Source organism: Papio anubis, chromosome 15, assembly GCF_008728515.1.
Source record: "Papio anubis isolate 15944 chromosome 15, Panubis1.0, whole genome shotgun sequence".
In the NCBI taxonomy this organism is placed as follows: Eukaryota; Metazoa; Chordata; class Mammalia; order Primates; family Cercopithecidae; genus Papio; species Papio anubis.
In genome coordinates this window covers 45,851,239-45,872,901 of record NC_044990.1, presented here as the reverse complement: position 1 = coordinate 45,872,901, position 21,663 = coordinate 45,851,239, and the positions used below count along the sequence as shown (strand labels likewise).

General features: G+C 37.6%; 1 protein-coding gene and 1 long non-coding RNA gene across 3 annotated transcripts in view; one reads left to right on the top strand and one right to left on the bottom strand.

Annotated features, from left to right (window-relative positions):
• LOC110741704 overlaps positions 1 to 11,655 on the bottom strand; it is a 65,470-nt gene extending 53,815 nt beyond the window's left edge. Inside the window, exon 1 of the long non-coding RNA XR_002518410.2 lies at positions 11,576 to 11,655. This is a non-coding gene — a long non-coding RNA (uncharacterized LOC110741704). The remainder of the gene's footprint in view (positions 1 to 11,575) is intronic.
• A 269-nt stretch (positions 11,656 to 11,924) lies between these two features.
• On the top strand, positions 11,925 to 20,999 carry LOC116270592 (syncytin-1-like). Of its 2 annotated transcripts, XR_004178735.1 has the most exons (3): positions 11,925 to 12,006; positions 17,282 to 17,513; positions 19,309 to 20,999. XR_004178735.1 is itself a non-coding variant. In XM_031655880.1 (2 exons), the coding sequence occupies exon 2, from the start codon at positions 17,285 to 17,287 to the stop codon at positions 18,734 to 18,736; it is 1,452 nt and encodes a 483-aa protein (XP_031511740.1). In that variant the 5' UTR covers positions 11,925 to 12,006; positions 17,282 to 17,284; the 3' UTR covers positions 18,737 to 20,999. The 2 variants fall into 2 exon arrangements, 1 of the variants encoding a protein (XP_031511740.1); XM_031655880.1 differs by having other exon boundaries at positions 17,282 to 20,999.
• The last annotated feature ends 664 nt before the right edge of the window (positions 21,000 to 21,663 follow it).

The following is a 21,663-nucleotide window of genomic DNA, read 5'->3' as shown; positions in this document are numbered from 1 at the left end:
CTTTGTTTTAATTATACTTTAAGTTCTAGGGTACATGTGCACAACATGCAGGTTTGTTACATATGTATACGTGTGCCATGTTGGTGTGCTGCACCCATTAACTTATCATTTACATTAGGTATATCTCCTAATGCTACCCCTCCCCACTCCCCCCACCCCACGACAGGTCCCGGTATGTGATACTCCCTACCCTGTGTCCAAGTGTTCTCATTGTTCAATTCCCACCTGTGAGTGAGAACATGCAGTGTTTGGTTTCCTGTCCTTGAGACAGTTTGCTCAGAATGATGGTTTGCAGCTTCATCCGGTGTCCCTAAAAAGGACATGAACTCATCCTTTTTTATGGCTGCATAGTATTCCATGGTGTATATGTGCCACATTTTCTTAATCCAGTCTATCATTGATGGACATTTGGGTTGGTTCCAAGTCTTTGCTATTGTGAATAGTGCTGCAATAAACATACAACTACATGTGTCTTTATAGCAGCATGATTTATAATCCTTTGGGTATATACACAATAATGGGATTGCTGAGTCAAATGGTATTTCTTATTCTAGATCCTCGAGGAATTGCTGCACTGTCTTCCACAACGGTTGAACTAGTTTACAGTCCCACCAACAGTGTAAAAGTGTTCCTATTTCTCCACATTCTCTCCAGCACCTGTTGTTTCCTGACTTTTTAATGATTGCCATTCTAACTGGTGTGAGATGGTATCTCATTGTGGTTTTGATTTGCATTTCTCTGATGGCCAGTGATGATGAGCATTTGTTTCACGTGTATGTTGGCTGCATAAATGTCTTCTTTTGAGAAGTGTCTGTTCATATTCTTTGCCCACTTTTTGATGCGGTTGTTTGTTATTTTCTCGTAAGTTTGTTTGAGTTATTTGTAGATTCTGGATATTAACCGTTTGTCAGATGAGTAGATTGCAAAAATTTTCTCCCATTCTGTAGGCTGCCTGTTCACTCTGATGGTAGTTTCTTTTGCTGTGCAGAACCTCTTTAGTTTAATTAGATCCCATGTGTCAATTTTGGCTTTTGTTGCCGTTGCTTTTGGTGTTTTAGACATGAAGTCCTTGCCCATGCCTGTGTCCTGAATGGTATTGTCTAGGTTTCCTTCTAGGATTTTTATGGCTTTAGGTCTAACATTTAAGTCTTTAATCCATCTTGAATTAATTTTTGTTTAAGATGTAAGGAAGGGATCCAGTTTCAGCTTTCTACTTATGGCTAGCCTGTTTTCCCGACAGCATTTATTAAATAGGGAATCCTTTCCCTGTTTCTTGTTTTTGTCAGGTTTGTCAAAGACCAGATAGTTGTAGATGTGTAGTACTATTTCTGAGGGCTCTGTTCTGTTCATTTGGTCTATATCTCTGTTTTGGTACCAGTACCATGCTGTTTTGGTTACTGTAGCCTTGTATAGATATGTCAGGTAGTGTGATGCCTCCAGCTTTGTTCTTTTAGCTTAGGATTGTCTTGGTAATGTGGGCTCTTTTTTGGTTCCATATGAACTTTAAAGTAGTTTTTTTCCAATTCTGTGAAGAAAGTCATTTGTAGCTTGCTGGGGATGGCAATGAATCTATAAATTACCTTGGGCAGTGTGGCCATTTTCATGATATTTATTTTTCCTATCCATGAACATGGAATGTTCTTCCATTTGTTTGTGTCTTCTTTTATTTCACTGAGCAGTGGTTTGTAGTTCTCCTTAAAGAGGTCTTTCCCATCCCTTGTAAGTTGGATTCCTAGGTATTTTATTCTCTTTGAAGCAATTGTAAATGTGCGTTCACTCATGATTTGGCTCTTTGTTTGCCTGTTATTGTTGTATAAGAATGCTTCTGATTTTTGCACATTGATATTGTATCCTGAGACTTTGCTGAAGTTGCTTATCAGTTTAAGGAGATTTGGGGCTGAGACGATGGGGTTTTCTAAATATACAATCATGTCATCTGCAAACAGGGACAATTTTACTTCCTCTTTTTCTAATTGAATACCATTTATTTATTTATCATGCCTGATTGCCCTGGCCAGAACTTCCAACACTATGTTGAATAGGAGTGGTGAGAGAGGGCATCCCTGTCTTGTGCCAGTTTTCAAAGGGAATACTTCCAGTTTTTACCTATTCAGTATGATATTGGCTGTGGATTTGTCATAAATAGCTCTTATTATTTTGAGATACGTCCCATCAATACTGAATTTATTGAGAGTTTTTAATATGAAGGGCTGTTGAATTTTGTCAAAGACCTTGTGTGCATCTATTGAGATAATCATGTGGTTTTTGTCTTTGGTTCTGTTTATATGATGGATTATTTTTATTGATTTGTGTATGTTGAACCAGCCTTGCATCCCAGGGATGAAGCCCACTTGATCATGGTGGATAAGCTTTTTGATGTGCTGCTGGATTTGGTTTGCCAGTATTTTATTGAGGAGTTTTGCATCGATGTTCACCAGGGATATTGGTCTAAAATTCTCTTTTTTGTTGTGTCTCTGTCAGGCTTTGGTATCAGGATGATACTGGCCTCATAAAATGATTTAGGGAGGATTCCCTCTTTTTCTATTGATTGGAATAGTTTCAGAAGGAATGGTACCAACGCTCCTCCTTGTACCTCTGGTAGAATCTGGCTGTGAATCCATCTGGTCCTGGACTTTTTTTGGTTGGTAGGCTATTAATTATTGCCTCAATTTCAGAGCCTGTTATTGGTCTATTCAGGGATTCAACTTCTTCCTGGTTTAGTCTTGGGAGGGTGTATGTTTCCAGGAATGTATCCATTTCTTCTAGATTTTCTAGTTTATTTGCAAAGAAGTGTTTATCATATTCTCTGATGGTAGTTTGTATTTCTGTGGGATTGGTGGTGATATCCCCTTTATCATTTTTTATTGCATCTATTTGATCCTTCTCTCTTTTCTTCTTTATTAGTTTTGCTAGCAGTCTATCAATTTTGTTGATCTTTTCAAAAAACCAGCTCCAGGATTCATTGATTTTTTGAAGGGTTTTTGTGTCTCTATCTCCTTCAGTTCTGCTCTGATCTTAGTTATTTCTTGCCTTCTGCTAGCTTTTGAATGTGTTTGCTCTTGCTTCTCTAGTTCTTTAAATTGTGATATTAGGGTGTCAATTTTAGATCATTCCTGCTTTCTCTTGTGGGTATTTAGTGCTATAAATTTCCCTCTGCACTCTGTTTTAAATGTGTCCCAGAGATTCTGATACGTTGTGTCTTTGTTCTCATTGGTTTCAGAGAAAATCTTTATTTCTGCCTTCATTTCATTATGTACCCAGTAATCATTCAGGAGCACTATGTATCCAGTAATCATTCAGGAGGAGTTGTTCAGTGTCCAGTTTCCATGTAGTGGTGCAATTTTGAGTGAGCTTCTTAATTCTCAGTTCTAATTTGATTTATATGTGGTCTGAGAGACAGTTTGTTGTGATTTTTGTTCATTTACATGTGCTGGAGAGTGCTTTACTTTCAATTATGTGATTAATTTTGGAATAAGTGTGCTGTAGTGCTGAGAAGAATGTATATTCTGTTGATTTGGGGTGGAGAGTTCTGTAGATGTCTATTAGGTCCACTTGGTGCAGAGCTGAGTTCAATTCTTGGATATCCTTTTTAACTTTATGTTTTGTTGATCTGTCTAATGTTAACAGTGTATGTTAAAGTCTCCCATTATTATTGTATGGGAGTGTAAGTCTCTTTGTAGGTCTCTAAGGACTTGCTTTATGAATCTGGGTGCTCCTGTATTGGGTGCATATATATTTAGGATAGTGAGTTCTTCTTGTTGAATTGATCCCTTTATCATTATGTAATGGCTTTCTTTGTCTCTTTTGATCTTTGTTGGTTTAAAGTCTGTTTTATCAGAGACTAGGATTGCTACCCCTGCCTTTTTTGTTTTCTATTTGCTTCATAGATCTTCTTCTGTCCCTTTATTTTGAACCTATCTGTGTCTATGTATGTGAGATGGGTCTCCTGAATACAGCACACTGATGGGTCTTGACTGTTTTTCCAATTTGCCAGTCGGTGTCTTTTAATTGGAGTATTTAGCCCATTTACATTTAAGGTTAATATTGTTTTTTTTTTTTTTTTTTTTTTTTTTGAGACGGAGTCTCGCTCTGTCGCCCAGGCTGCAGTGCAGTGGCGCGATCTCGGCTCACTGCAAGCTCCACCTCCCGGGTTCACGCCATTCTCCCGCCTCAGCCTCCGAGTAGCTGGGACTACAGGCGCCCGCCACCACGCCCGGCTAGTTTTTTGTATTTTTAGTAGAGACGGGGTTTCACCATGTTAGCCAGGTTGGTCTCGATCTCCTGACCTCGTGATCCACCCGCCTCGGCCTCCCAAAGTGCTGGGATTACAGGCTTGAGCCACCGCGCCCGGCCAAGGTTAATATTGTTATGTGTGAATTTAATCCTGTCATTATGGTGTTAGCTAGTTATTTTGCTTGTTAGTTGATGCAGTTTCTTCCTAGCATCAATGGACTTTACAATTTGACCTGTTTTTGCAGTGGCTGGTACTGGTTATTCCTTTTCATGTTTAGTGCTTCCTTCAGGAGCTCTTGTAGGGCAGGCCTGGCAGTGACAAAAGTTCTCAGCATTTGCTTGTCTGTAAAGGACTTTATTTCTCCTTCACTTATGAAGCTTAGTTTGGCTGGATATGAAATTCTTGGTTGAAAATTCTTTTCTTTAAGAATGTTGAATATTGGCCCTGACTCTCTTCTGGCTTGAAGAGTTTCTGCTGAGAGATCCACTGTTAGTCTGGTGGGCTTCCCTTTGTGGGTAACCCGACCTTTCTCTCTGGCTACCCTTAACATTTTCTTCTTCATTTCAACTTTGGTGAATCTGACAATTATGTGTTTTGGAGTTGCTCTTCTCGAAAGGTAGATAAAACCACAAAGATGGGGAAAAAACAGAGCAGAAAAGCTGAAAATTCTAAAAATTAGAGCACCACTCCCCTTCCAAAGAAACTCAGCTCCTTGCCAGCAACAGAACAAAGCTGGATGGAGAATGATTTTGATGAGTTGAGAGAAGTCTTCAGAGAATCAAACTTCTCCGAGCTGAAAGAGGAAGTTCGAACCCATCACAAAGAAGTTAAAAACCTTGAAAAAAGATTAAACGAATGGCTAACTAGAATAACCAGTGTAGAGAAGTCCTTAGATGACCTGATGTAGCTGAAAACCATGGCACGAGAACTATGTGACAAATGCACAAGCTTCAGTAGCTGATTCGATTAACTGGAAGAAAGGGTATCATTGATTGAATATCAAATGAATGAAATGAAGCAAGAAGAGAAGTTTAGAGAAAAAAAAAAGAGTAAAAAGAAATGAACAAAGCCTCCAAGAAATATGGGACTATGTTAAAAGACCAAATCTATGCCTGATTGGTGTACCTGAAAGTGACGGGGAAAATGGAACCAAGTTGGAAAACACTCTGCGGGATATTATCCAAGAGAACTTCCCCAATCTAGCAAGGTAGGCCAACATTCAAATTCAGGAAATACAGAGAATGCCACAAAGATACTCCTTGAGAAGAGCAACTCTGAGACTTTTTTTTCTTTTGCTCAAATAATATTTTTTTCTGGAAACGTTAAAAAAAGAAGTTTCTGCCCCTAGTATTAAACAAGAATCTTCTTTCAAACCAATCATCCTGTGGATAACATCTAAACTCCAGACAAACAAACAGCTATCTAAGGGCACTGGACAGAAATCAAGTGGAGGCAGACACTGGAAGGAAGTTGAAACCTGTAAGAAGGAAAACGTCACTGGATATATTTTTGTGTGTTTTCTTCTTTTTAAAATGGCTTTTAGTCTTAAATTACAACCCAGAATATGTCATGTGGGTGGCTAAAAGTTGGATTTAAAGTCAGCGGTCTTACTTTTGGAGTACTAGAGAACAAAATTGAGGCAACTATAGACGCTGGAACGTAAGGGAAAAATGCCAGGTAGAAGTTAAACAGAGAGGGGCACTCCAAATTCTGAGCATAAATTCAGTCGATCCCTGAGATTATGAATCAGTCACACATGGTTATGGCAGTTTCAAGCAACCCAGATAAACCTAAGGCTAATTAACAGCACAGATTTTCGCTGCCACTCACTTTACAAGGGTCAAGAGTTTGCAATTTGAATTCTGTCAATTGTATCTGGATTTTGTTTATAATATTTTAGAGAGTCATAAGATTCTGTTATGTTCCTCCAAACAGCACCCCATTGTGTGTGTGTGAGAGTGTGTGTGTGTGTGTGTGTGTGAGACTGTGTTTGTGGTCTTTTTCTCCTCTTTCACACACACTCCTTGGAGAAACATTACAGAATTTTGAGTGCCATTTATATACCTAAATATAATCTTATAAACTATTTTTCCTTTGACTTTGTGTTTATTACTTGAAATTATTTCGCTTTGCCATTGATAGTATACTGGTATCAATGTTACCTCCTTATCTTTAAGATAATTATTCCTGTAATAGAAGTGCATTACATGTTTTTAATATATATTTCATCATTATCTAACCACATTATGAAATATTTATTGCTTTAATTTTTAAAAAACTTTTGACTGCTGAATTTTGTAGTTATATGATTCTAATATTAGCATAAATTATTATTTTGTTAATGTAAGCATGAGATAGTTTGTTTTTAGCCTTTCTGAAGTTGTTATAATACTGATGGACCTGTTTACTGTTATTGTGACTAGAGGCAACCTTCAAACGTTTCTGGTTGTAACAGATCATTTTATTGTTTTGCTTTTTACAATAAATATTTTTTACTCTTATGGAAGATAATTTTCTATTCCTATTTTTCATAGCTCAGTCATTGAGAAAGCTTATCTTTGTCAAATAGCATTAGAGTTTATTATATGAATTTTCATTTTTAATTGTTGGAGAGAGAGAAATAGATAAATAGATGGATTTCTGATAGGTAACCCAATTATACTCAGGTAATAAATTCTGCTTGATACTAGTATATTACATGCTGTCTTGTGTTACCTGTACAGGTTTCTTAACAATCAGGAAGTTGTACTCATTTTGGTTCATTTTTATTGACTTTATTGAGGCACAATTTACCTAAAATAAAATTCACACATACGTGTAACAGCTCAGTGTGCTTGAAAAAATTTATTTACCAGGGTTATATTATATCAAGTTATAATACTTTTCCATCAACCCATTACGTTTTCATTTACCTTTTGGTAGTAAATCTTCATCCCCAATCTCTACTTCAAACAACACCGATTAGATTTCTACCATAGTTAAGTAAATCTACTTACAGAAATTCAAAAAAGAGAATCCTACAGTAAAAATCTTGGTAGATTTTACACAGCATATTCCTTTTGGAATTCAGACACTTAGTTTTGTGTATCAGTAGTTCATATTTTTTTTATTTATGGCTTATTAGCATCCCACAATATTAATATACCATGGCTTATGTATTCCTTTGCTATTTTTGTTGTTTAGGTTGTTTCCAGTTTCAACTGTTAAATATAAAACTTATAAATAATTATGCATAAGTATAGTTTGGCCAAATGTTTTCATTTTAAAAATTAATCCTAGAAGTGCAATTGGTGGGTCATATCTGCCAAACTGTTTTCCAAAGTAGTCTTGTCATTGTCTACTTACTTTTACATTGGTGAGAAATCTGGTTGCTCCACGTGCAGGCAGTTATCATCAGAATTTTTAGTTTTTGACATCTAATGAATGATAGATGATATTTTATTGTTTTTTAAATTGCATTTCCCTTATATAATTTATATTACACATTCATTCATTTGGTCACTGGACATTTATTCGTAATGTATTTTTTTGTAGTATCGGTTCAAGTCTTTCATTCTTTCGTGGTTTTTTTAACTTACTGATATTTAGTCATAAAAATCCTTCATGTACTCTGAACACAAGTCTTTTAACAGATATATGTATTGAGAAGGTCTATCACTGGCTGTGACTTGTCTTTTCATTTATTTTAAAATTGTATCTTTTGAAAAGCAGGTGGTTTGACTGTTTATGTTAGTTCAGTTTATCATTTTAAAATGTTAATGTTGTATTCTGTCTAAATAATCTTTGCCATATGTGATGAGGATTTCTTCCTCGATTTTCTTCTAGAAACTTTAGCATTTTTCCTGAAGTAGGGTTGAGGTACATTTTCTTTACCATATGATCCAGTTGTTTCACTTAAAGGTTTTTATAATGTTTTTCTATCTTCATTGAATTCTATTGTCATCTTTTACATACGTCTATTATGTTTTGATTTATTGTTAATTATGTTGGATTATAGTCAAAAAGAAACACCTTAGAATACTAGATGACTCTTTCACTATTTCTCTCTCTTTATTCTGTTGCATGTTTTATAACTATCTAAATGAATTATCATAAATCTCTCATGGGTTTTTGATGATGTTGATTATTCTGTTACTTTAAGAAAGTAACCAGAGGAAATAATCAGTTAGCTATACTGTCAAATCCTTCCATTTATTTTCTTTTTGCATACCGTATTTCTTAAATTCTTAGACAAATGTATCAAAATCTTACATTTCTAAAATTTTTATTTTAGATATTTATCATCTGTATTGTTCCATATATATTATATTATGTGTGTTCTAATATCCTCAAAATCTACATCTCTTATCACAACATAATATTATTATTTATACTATTTGGTATTTTTAACTTTAATTTCACTCTGATATTTATTTCACCATTATTTTTAATATTCACAAAATCTTTTAATTTCTTTATTTATGTATTTTAAAGCATTGTCAATTATGTTTGATGTAGCACTTAACTATCTTATTTTGCTATACTATTTAGGATAGCTAACAGTGTATTTCCATCTGTTATACATCGGCAAAAGTAGCGGGCAATTTCTTATATAATTTTGTCTTCCAGAGCTACAAGATATGCTTATATGCCTTCTCTTATTTTTAGGAATTTGCCCCCTTCTGTCAAATTTAAATTGTCCTCTGCCTTAAAATTGCAGTCAACATAAAATATACCCAAATACATGATCCTTATTGTAGGGACACAGTTCTTTCAACTCACCAGTTAATTTGAGACAGAATCCAAGCATTCCCTATGACAATATTTTTCACATTTTATTAATTAATTGCTAATTAATGCTCTTAATCTGTGGAAAATGTTAAATAAATAAATGTTAAATCAAAGTCTCTGACAACTTATGTGGAAAGTAAAACTTCAAAATTTTTGAAATTATACACTGTCGGACAAACTGCAATATCTCCAGAGGTTTCTTCAGTCATATTCAGAAGCTCAAAATATTTTCAGGGTTTTTGGTTCTCTTAATAGCGTTGACATCAACTTGCAATAATACTGAATGTTCACATGCTTTTGAATACATCACAGGAAACAGTCCATACCCTGATTACTAAATGCTTAATTTTAATACTTATCTTGTTCTTCTTTAAATGTCTCCTTTCTTCAGAATTGAAAGGGTCTCAAAAAGTCATTTGGGTTTTTAAATAACACTAGATGAATAAAAGTTTTCTTCAAAAGGTTAAAAGAACCCATAACTTCTCAAATTGAGAAAACACAGATGATCCCTTTTGGTAATTATAAAAGGTCATATTTTAATCTAGTGCCTCAAACTGATAATAGGGAACAGCAATAAGACTATAGTTGAAGGTCATAACATCACAGGGAACTCAAAGTACATTACTATAAAATAAATTGAATGTAATATTTTTCTTTGGAAATTATTGGGTTTAACCAAGTTGAAACCCCCATATTTGATGTGAGTGTTTTTAAGGAGATATGTAGCTGACACTATTGTGGCAATTACAATAAAGAAGGGAAAGAAGTTTGGTGGATTATAATATTATTTAGTCATTTTTGTATTTATATAATTTATTTAGTTCGTATGGAATAAAAGTAGTTTTTATATTTTTTAATTTTATAACAATATATTGATCTTTTTTATTTTAAAAATTGCTTTAAAAATATTTTTCTTTCTTCCATATTTGCTTCCTGCCAGATATAATATCTGATTAACTTATTTGGCAAAAGCTCTCCAAAATGCAAATAAAAAAATTCCAAACTCCAATTATATGATGCTGCTTTTCTCTTGGCACATATGTTCTAGTGTTTGACAGCACTGTAGGGTGACTATAGTTAACAATCATTTATTTTCAAAATAGCTAAAACAGAAGATTTGAAATGTTCCCAACACAAAGGTAAAATGAATATTTGAGGTTATTTGATGATTACACATTGTATGCATGTATCAAAATAGCATGGGTACCCCACAAATATGTAAAATTACTGTGAATCAATAAAAAATAAAATTTAAAACATACAATAAAAATGAAAACATAATATTCAACTAAACTCAACCTCAAAATGAAGAATTGTGTTAAAGTTGTAGCATTTTATGTTTTTAATACAAAATTTATTATTAATTTTGATACCAATGAAAAGGTTACAAGTAGAAAAGTAATAGTGAAACAGGTATTTTCTCAAAATACTTGATGATTTGTTGTATCTAGAGCAGAAGAATCTAATAATTTTACTGGCTTATAATTATTCTTTATGTATCCTGTGAGACAGGAATTTTTATGACAACATGTGATGATGTCAAACTAGGGCTAAGTTTGTAGTCAAAGTTTACCATATAGATTGTAAATACATAAGGACTAACACATATCTTCTTGGTTTTCCTTACCTACCTTGCCATATTGCACCCTATAATATACTTCAAAAACTAGCTACAGAGACCCTGAAAGTGTCCTAAAATATTTGTCAAAGAACAGGTGCAGAATGGCTTGTTCAAATTTTTCATTGTGGAGTTACAAGGACCAAATGCCAGGAGCTTACTTTTAAAGCAGGAAGGAAACCCTCAGAGCAAAAGTTAGTGGCAGCAATTATATGCTGATACTTTCTGTCTCTCTTAATGGCTCAATCAACACCATTTCTCATGTTTTAACCTGTGTACAGATATGACCTTGTGGGTTGAAATTGGGAGTTCACTAAAAAATACTATTGGTATAGGGAAGTTACTCTGACCTAATTACATCAAGGTCAAAATGTATAATTGTGAGGCAGATTTGATATACCACATTTTTAAAATCTTGCTTGGGATTTCTAATCCCAAAATTATTTGTAGATTGATATTTCTTGTCTGGTCTCAGAGTGCCAAATTTTAAGGATTGCCAATAAAGTTGTATTAATACTAGTTATAATAAAATAATAACATTCTAATAATAAAAGTCATCAAATAATAAACTCCTCTAATAAATCCAGTGATAAATTTCTACTCCCAATAATGAGGGTACATTTTGTATGAGACCAGTTGTGTTTTGCCAAACACAATTGCAAATTCTGGATATGTCCGGAGTCACGTGGCCCGGCCATAGCGATAATAACTGACGACTGATGCCTGAGCTCTATTCATTTCCACTTTATGCCTCCTCCCTAGATTTACTTTCTTCCCTGTTCTGCTGTCCCATACGCCAGTACAAAATGGCACTCTTCTGGGTTCTTCACCACCCATCTTCCCGCGCCCGGGAAGATGATCAACTTACAGCGCAGGCGCCATCCCGCCCAGGAAAATTACCAGCCCACGGCGCAGGTGCAACATGACATCCGTCGGAAGAAAGGGAAACCTACCTGGCCATGCCCACTGCAGGGCCACCGTCATCGCCCTGGCCCAACCTCCGCCCCTGCTGGTCTATATAAGGCATTACGCTGCCACCAATAAACGAGACTTGATCAGGATACTGTCTTGTCTCCATTTCTTGTGTCTCTTGTCCCCCCGAGTTCCCACTCCCTCTTCTAAGGTCCACATTGATGATCCAGCGGGACAGGACACGTGGCACCTCAACGTGGGGCCTGGAAACGAGGGATTCTGTGAGGAAGAGGAGGCGAAAGAACGGTGGACCGTCAAGCTGAAACTAAACTCCTCCGATCACCGGGGGAACCTGCTGCGTCAGAATCGAAGGTAAGTGACGCGCCCGAAATGGGACAAGAATTAAGCCAACATCAAATCTATGTAGGACAATTAAAAGAGGCTTTAAAGACATGAGGAGTAAAGGTTAAAGGTAATGATTTGTTTAAATTTTTTGACTTTGTAAAAGACACCTGCCCTTGGTTCCCACAGGAGGGAACTATTGATATTAAAAGATGGGCGTAGAGTAGGAGATTGTTTTCAAGATTATTATAATACTTTTGGGCCAGAAAAAATTCCTGTGACCGCCTTCTCTTATTGGAATCTCATTAAAGATTTGATAGATAAAAAGGAGGCTGATCCACAAGTCATGGCCGCCGTCGCTCAAACGGAACACATTCTAAAGGTTAGTTCCTGCTCTGACCTCACAAAGCCTCCACAAGATACGGAGGAGGATCTCATTTCCCTTGAGAGGGATGATGAGGGAGTCAAGTCTCCTTCTGTAACAGATAAAGAAATATTACACAAAAACAAACAAAAAATATCCGGTTTTACAAACACCTCAAAAAGAGGAAGAAACTAATAAGCCTGATCAATTAAACATAAATTGGGATGATTTAGAGGAAGAGGCGGCTAAATATCATAACCCCGACTGGCCTCCCTTTACTTCACGCCCGCCCCCATATAATGGGACATGTAATGGGGCTTCTGCGCCCACTGTTATGACAGTAGTAGATCCCAAAGAAGAATTAAAACAAAAAATTGCTCAACTAGAAGAACAAATTAAACTTGAGGAGTTGCATCAATCATTGATAATTAGGCTCCAAAAATTAAAAACAGGAAATGAAAAGGTACCTAACCCGGATGTTATGGGGGGTTCCCTGCGCCCACCTCAGCGGCCCAGACAGCATGTCCCAAGAGGGGGGTTAGTTGCTAGCCAACATAGAGAAGACTCCTCCCCCAAAGACATCTTCCCAGTTACTGAAACCACAGATGGCAAGGACAAGCTTGGAGACATCATACTGGGTTTGATTTCACTATCATAAAAGAGTTAAAAACTGCTGCTTCTCAATATGGGGCTACTGCTCCATATACTCTCGCAATAGTGGAATCAGTAGCCGATAACTGGCTCACCCCTACAGATTGGAATACCTTAGTTAGGGCAGTTCTCTCCAGGGGAGATCATTTAATTTGGAAGTCAGAGTTTTTTGAAAATTGTAGGGACACAGCTAAAAGAAACCAACAAGCAGGAAACGGCTGGGATTTTGATATGTTAACTGGTTCAGGTAACTATGCAGACACTGAGGCCCAAATGCAATATGATCCTGGCTTGTTTTCACAAATCCAGGCAGCTGCTACAAAAGCCTGGAGGAAACTCCCTGTTAAAGGAGACCCAGGGGCCTCACTCACGGCAGTCAAACAAGGACCAGATGAGCCGTTCTCAGATTTTGTACACAGACTCATGACTACGGCAGGTAGAATTTTTGGAAATGCAGAAACGGGTGTAGATTATGTTAAACAGTTGGCATATGAAAACGCCAACCCTGCCTGCCAAGCGGCAATCAGACCTTATCGAAAGAAAACAGATTTAACAGGATATATTTGCCTTTGTTCAGATATTGGGCCCTCATATCAACAGGATCTAGCAATGGCCGCCACCTTTAGCGGTCAAACAGTAAGAGACTTCCTCAATAACAAAGGCAAAGATAAAGGGGGGTGCTTTAAATGCAGTAAAAAAGGACACTTTGAGAAAGATTGCCACGAAAATCAAAATAAAAATCCAGAAACAAAAATTCCAGGCCTTTGCCCAAGGTGTAAAAGAGGAAGGCACTGGGCCAACGAATGTAAATCTAAAACTGATAGTCAAGGAAATCCTTTATCGTCTCAGCAGGGAAACGGGGTGAGGGGCCAGCCCCAGGCCCCAAAACAAGCATATGGGGCGGTCAGCCTTGTTCCAGCCAGCAGCAACAATCCATTTCAAAACTTAGTAAAGCAAACCCCAGAAAGTGCAGGACTGGACCTCAGTTCCACCTCCCACACAGTATTAACACCTGAGATGGGACCACAAACCTTAAATACAGGAATATATGGGCCTTTACCTCCTGACACTTTTGGGCTACTCTTGGGAAGAAGTAGTGTCACCATGAAAGGTTTACAAGTCCTCCCTGGAGTTATCGATAATGATTATAAAGGAGAAATTAAAATTATGGCCAGAGCTATTAACAACATTATTACTGTCCCTCAAGGGGTTAGAATAGCACAGTTAATTTTGTTGCCATTAGTTAAAACAGCTAACTATATCCAACACTCTAATAGAAATACAAAAGGTTTTGGTTCCTCAGATATATATTGGGTACAACCAATTACTAACCAAAAACCCTCTCTAACCTTGTGGTTAGATGGAAAAGCATTTACAGGACTAATAGACACAGGGGCTGATGTAACCATCATTAAACAAGAAGATTGGCCCTCTCATTGGCCTACCACAGAGACTTTAACTCACCTGAGAGGAATTGGACAAAGCAGTAATCCTAAACAAAGCTCTAAATACCTAACATAGACAGATAAAGAAAACAATTCAGGCCTCATTAAGCCATTTATCATCCCTCACTTACCTGTTAATCTTTGGGGACGAGATCTGCTCTCCCAAATGAAAATTATAATGTGCAGCCCAAATGATATAGTTACTGCACAAATGATAACTCAGGGATACACCCCTGGTAAAGGTCTTGGGAAAAAAGAAGATGGTATTCGACAGCCTATACCAGTCTCAGGACAACTTAATAAAAAGGGGTTTGGAAATTTTTAGCTCAGGCCACTGACATACCTGCACCCCAAAAGTGCACTGACCCTATTACTTGGAAGTCAGATGAGCCCATTTGGGTTGATCAGTGGCCTTTACTTAATGATAAGCTAAGTGCTGCCCAACAGTTAGTGCAGGAACAACTGCTAGCAGGACATATTACAGAAAGTAATTCCCCTTGGAATACACCTATCTTTGTTATTAAGAAAAAGTCTGGCAAATGGAGACTCTTACAAGATTTAAGAGCCGTAAATATCACTATGGTCCTTATGGGTGCCTTACAACCAGGACTGCCCTCACCAGTTGCGATTCCTCAAAAATATTTTAAAATCATTATTGACCTTAAAGATTGCTTCTTTACAATGCCCCTTCATCCTGCTGATCAGAAAAGGTTTGCCTTTAGTCTTCCATCTATAAATTTTAAACAACCAATGAAACGTTACCAGTGGAAAGTCTTACCTCAGGATATGGCCAATAGTCCTACCTTATGTCAAAAATATGTAGCTGCTGCTATAGAACCAGTCAGAAAAATATGGACACAAATGTATATTATACACTATATGGATGATACTTTAATAGCAGGACAGATTGGTAAACAAGTCTTACAGTGCTTTGCCCAACTCAAACAAGAGTTGACAACAGCCGGACTGCAAATAGCCCCGGAAAAAAAAAAAATTACAAAATCCATATACCTATCTTGGTTTTCAAATTAATGGACCCGAAATCATTAATCAAAAGGCCGTTATATGCCGTGACCATCTAAAAACTTTAAATGATTTCCAAAAATTACTGGGAGACATAAATTGGCTTCGACCATACCTAAAACTTACCACAGGAGAGTTAAAACCTCTTTTCGATATATTGAAAGGAGACTCTAATCCAAAATCCCCCAGGTCCATTTCCAAAGAAGCATTAACAGCACTCCAACGGGTAGAAGATGCCATTACAACACAATTTGTTACCAGTATTGATTATTCTCAGCCATTAATATTCATTATTTTTAACACAGCAATAACCCCTACTGGTTTATTCTGGCAAAACAATCCCATTATGTGGGTACACCTGCCCTCCTCCCCCAAAAAGGTTTTGTTGCCTTATTATGATGCCATAGCTGATCTAATTATCTTGGGAAGAGAAAACAGTAGAAAATAATTTGGAATAGAACCCTCTACCATCGTACAGCCCTACACTCAATCACACATCCATTGGCTGTTACAAAATACAGAAGCCTGGCCAATTGCTTGCGCTTCTTACACTGGCACAATTGACAACCATTACCCACCTAAGAAACTAATTCAATTTTGCAAACTTCATGCGTTTGTATTTCCTCATATTACCAGTAAGGAACCTCTCAATGACGCATTACTAATTTTCACTGATGGATCTTCCACAGAACTCGCTGCTTACACCTACAATGATACAATTGTCAAATTCCAAACAACTTACACATCAGCTCAGCTAGTCGAATTACAAGCTATAATTGCAGTATTATCAGTTTTCTCTTGTCAGCCACTTAATATTTATACAGACAGCGCCTACCTGGCTCATTCAATACCCCTCTTAGAGACCGTGCCACAAATTAAACATATTTCAGACACAGCTAACTTATTTCTACAATGTCAATAACTTATTCAAAAAAGGACTACTCCCTTTTTCCTTGGACATATTAGAGCACATTCAGGATTACCGGGACCTTTAGTACAAGGTAATTCAACAGCTGACATGGCAACAAAAACCATAGCCACAGTCACTACAGACAATTTACAACAAGCACAAAAAGCACATGCCCTACATCATGTAAACGCCCAGACCTTAAGACTTATGTTTAAAATTACTAGAGAACAAGCCCGACAAATAGTTAAACAATGTGCCAACTGCATAACTTATTTGCCCATTCCTCATCTAGGAGTTAACCCTCGAGGACTCATCCCCAATGAAATTTGGCAAATGGACGTTACACATCACTCAGAATTTGGCCAACTAAAATATATTCATGTGTGCATAGACACCTATAGTGGGTTCATTATTGTGACTCTCCAGACAGGAGAAGCCACCAAACATGTCATAACTCATTTATTACATTGCTTTTCCATCTTAGGTATACCCAAACAAATTAAGACAGACAACGGCCCTGGTTACATAGCCAAAACTTTCCTACAATTCTGCAACACCCTACAAATTAAACATATCACAGGCATTCCCTACAATCCCCAAGGACAAGGTATAGTAGAAAGGGCCCATCTGTCATTAAAAACTACTATCAAAAAAATAAAAGGGGGGAGCTGGTACCCGTGAAGGGTACCCCCAGAAACATACTTAATCATGCCCTCTTTATCCTTAATTTTTAAAATTTGGACAGTTACGGAAAATCTGCTGCCGACCGTTTCTGGCATCCTGAATCTCAAAAACAGTTTGCAATGGTTAAATGGAAAGATCCACTGGATAATTCATGGCATGGCCCTGAGTCAGTTTTAGTTTGGGGAAGAGGCTCAGTATATATTTTCTCACAAAAAAATGACGCAGCCAGATGGCTGCCTGAGAGATTGGTAAGACAAATAAACCATAACCATTGTCAATCCAGGGAAAACAATCCTCCCTGAGAAGTTTCTTCCCTTTTGTTTTTCAGAAAATGAAGCCCAACATGAGATTCCTTTGGAAAATAATCTTTTTATATAACATAGTGACAGTCTATGCAGGTTTTGATGACCCTCGTAGAGCAATAGAACTAATACAAAAGCAACACGGCCAGCCTTGTGACTGCGGCGGGGGACAAGTATCTGAACCTCCATCAGACAGGATCTCCCAAGTGACCTGCTCAGGCAAGACAGCTTATTTAATGCCAAACCAACAATGGAAATGTAAGTCAACCCCAAGAGATACCTCCCCTAGCGGGCCGCTCCAAGAATGCCCCTGTAGTTCTTTCCAGTCCTCTCTACACAGTTCTTGCTACACCTCATATCAACAATGCAAATCAGGCAATAAAACATACTATACGGCTACATTATTAAAAACACAAACTGGAAGTACCAGTGATGTACAAGTATTAGGATCCACCAATAAACTTGTACAATCTCCTTGTAACGGCCAAAAAGGACAGCCTGTTTGCTGGAGCACTACAGCCCCGATCCATATCTCTGATGGGGGAGGTCCTTTAGACACCACAAGAATTAAAACTGTTCAGAAAAAACTAGAAGAAATTCATAAAGCCCTATATCCTGAAATTCAATATCACCCTTTGGCCCTGCCTAAGGTTAGAGATAACCTTATGATCGATGCTCAAACTTTTAATATCCTTAATGCCACTTACAACTTACTCCAAATGTCCAATACAAGCCTTGCCCACGATTGTTGGCTTGGTTTAAAAATGGGTCCCCCTACTCCTCTCGCTATACCTAATTTTTCATTATCCTATGTCAATTACTCGGGTGAGTCCTTGGTCAATAACTCCTGTCCAATTATTTCTCCCCTCTTAGTTCAACCAATGAAGTTTTCTAATTCCTCTTGCCTTTTTTCACCCTCTTACAATAGCACTGAAGAAATCGATCTAGGCTACGTTGTATTCAACAACTGTACCTCCATAATCAATGTCACCAGCCCCTTGTGTGCTATAAATGGCTCGGTTTTCCTCTGTGGAAACAACATGGCATATACTTATCTACCGACAAGTTGGACAGGGCTTTGTGTTGTAGCCACTCTTCTCCCCGACATTGATATCATCCCTGGAGATGAACCTATCCCCATCCCCGCTATTGAGTATTTTATATATAGACCAAAGCAGGCCATACAATTTATTCCCTTGTTGGCCGGACTGGGAATCACCACTGCATTTACAACAGGAGCTACAGGCCTAGGAGTCTCACTAACCCAATATACTAAATTATCCAATCAATTCATTTCCGATGTACAAACCTTATCCAGTACTATACAAGATCTACAATATCAGGTAGACTCATTAGCTGAAGTAGTTCTCCAAAATAGAAGAGGTCTAGACTTACAGCAGAACAGGGAGGGATCTGTTTGGCTTTACAGGAAAGATGCTGTTTTTATGCTAACAAATCCGGGATCGTCAGAAATAAAATAAAGACCTTACAAGAAGAACTAGAAAAATGCAGATAAGACCTGGCTGCCAAAAGACCAGTCCGCTTTGGACTGGACTCCACGGACTTCTCCCTTATCTCCTACCATTTTTGGGTCCTTTACTTACCCTTCTACTCTTCCTCACTCTTGGGCCTATAATCTTTAATAAGTTTATGGCATTCATCAGATGACAAATCGAGGCCTTCCAGGCCAAGCCTATACATGTCCATTATCATCGCCTTGAGATGTCTGAACATGGTGAGTCTTATCTGCCCTTATAAGACCACCTCCCCTGTAAGCTGAACTGGACAGTCAATGATGGGTAAGAGGACACCACCCCCAATTGAGCCTAAGACAGGAGGGCCACCCCTGCTGCTGTCTAATCCCATGATGGGCTTAAAAGGTGGGGATGAGTTGACCCAACCTAAGACAGGCGCAGTTCCCGAGGGGCTATCTCTCATCATGAAATAATAAAAAAGGGGGACCTGTCTGGAGCCGCGTGGCCCGGCCATAGCGATAATAACTGATGACTGATGCCTGAGCTCTATACATTTCCACTTTATGCCTCCTCCCTAGATTTACTTTCTTCCCTGTTCTGCTGTCCCATATGCCAGTACAAAATGGTGCTCTTCCGGGTCCTTCACCACCCATCTTCCCACGCCCGGGAAGATGATCAACTTACAGTGCAGGCGCCATCCCGCACCCGGGAAAATTACCAGCCAATGGCACAGGCACAACAGGACGTCTGACCGAAGAAACGGAAACCTACCTGGCCACGCCCACTGCAGGGCCACCGTCATCGCCCTGGCCCAACCTCTGCCCCTGCTGGTCTATATAAGGCATTACGCTGCCACCAATAAATGAGACTTGATCAGGATACTGTCTTGTCTCCATTTCTTGTGTCTCTTGTCCCCCCGAGTTCCCACTCCCTCTTCTAGGGTCCACATTGACGATCCCGCAGGACGGGACATGGATAGAAACAACTATTTGAATTGACTAAGAGTAAATTAATGCAGGAGAAACCAGAAAGGACTCCACCGTGACAGAAAGAAAACTGCAGAGGGTAAAATTTGTATACAACACTTCACTTGAAGGCACTCTCCAAACCAAGCAATACAAGATGTATAGATGAAGAAAGTACAACATTATTACTTGTTTGAAGATCCAAAGAATGAAGTTTAAGATTGCCAGATAATCTAAAAATTAAGAGAGAAAACTAAGGAAGAAATTGAAACAAGGGGAATAAACCCCATATTCTGCCTTCAAACATTTCTCTAGTCCTTTCTTAACATCAGAAGTATGCGAGCATTGGAGAGACTCCAATCATCCAGGCAATATAGCTACAGCCAGAATTTAAAAGAATTGAATAGCTTCAACTGCTGCCCATATTAAGCAAGACAATTTGGAGTGGAGAATTTAGGTCAAGTAAACTACTCGCTAGCACAGAAATCAGCACTCCTCAGAGAAGGAACAAATCCAGAGTCTCTATGATGTGTCCTTTTCAAAGACAAAGAGTTTAAAAATATGGAATATCATAATGCATAGAGATTAGCATAAATTTAAAATAACTATTATAATATGCTCAAGGACTTGAAAAATGTTTATTTGAACAAATAGATTTGGAATCTCTGCAGAAAAATACAAACTAAAAAAAGAAGAAAATGATCCTCTCACATTAATAGACTTCTTCTTTTAAAGCAGCATTACATGTATAGGAAAAGTGAGAATATAATACAGAGACTTTCCACATACCACCTTACCCCTTTCACAATATACTCCTTCTTAAGATCTTGTGTTATTGTAGTACATTTGTTAACATTGATGAGCCCATACTGATACACTATTATTAACTAAAGTACGTAGCTCACATTAGGATTTGCTCTGCTCTACAGGTCTATTGGTTTTGACAAATGCATAATTTCATGTATTCACCACTAAAGTCTCATACAGAATAGTTTCAGTGTCCCCAAGTTTCCTGTATTTTACCTATTTATTCCTTCCTTTTTCTCTCTACAACTCCTAGCAACCAGTAATCTTATTATTTATCCATATGGATTTTTCCTTTTCCAGAATGTCATATAGATAAAAGGATACATTATGTAGCCTTTTCAGACCTTTTCTTTAAACTTAGCAATATGCATTTTTGCTTCCTCCACATCTATCAGAAAAGGTCTCAAAAGGTCTGTAATCCCAGCACTTTGGGAGGCCGAGTTGGGTGGATCATGGGGTCAACAAATCGAGGCCATCCTGGCCAACATGGTGAAACCCCATCTCTACTAAAAATACAAAAAGTTGGGCGTGGTGGCACTCGTCTGTAGTCCCAGCTACTCAGGAGGCTGAGGTGGGAGAATTGCTTGAACCTGGGAAGTGGAGGTTGCAGTGAATCGCAATTGTGCCACAGCACTCCAGCCTGGTGATGGACCAAGACTCTGTCTCAAAAAAAGAAAGAAAAAAAGAAAGAAATATATATATATACACACACACACATATATACACACATATTAAAAATAAAATTTTATAAATAAAAATTCTAGTAGCTGAAATAAAAGTAAAATCAATAAACAGCTATAACAGTACAGGAAGACAGAAGACATTTTTAGTGAGTTTGAATAGATATATAGTTATTACTGGATCTGAAGAACAAAGAGAAAAATAATTTTAAGTAGAGATTCAATCTCCTGTAAGGCAATATAAATGTATCTAACTTATATGTAATTTGATTCTCAGAAAGAGAGTTAAACTGAGGTAGAAATATATCTGAAAAAATAATGAGAAAATTTCTTCAGGTATGGTTAAAAAAACATCAGTTTACAAACTCAATAAGCTCAGTTAACCCCAAGCAGAAATAAGAAAAAAAAAAAAAAAAAAGAAGAAAGGAAAGTCACATCTAGGCATAATAGCCTAGTTAGTGATAATCACAGATGTAAAGGA

Coding starts and splice junctions, on each gene's coding strand:
- LOC116270592 (XM_031655880.1), top strand. CDS start 17,285: ATGAAGCCCAACATGAGATTCCTTTGGAAAATAATCTTTTTATATAAC.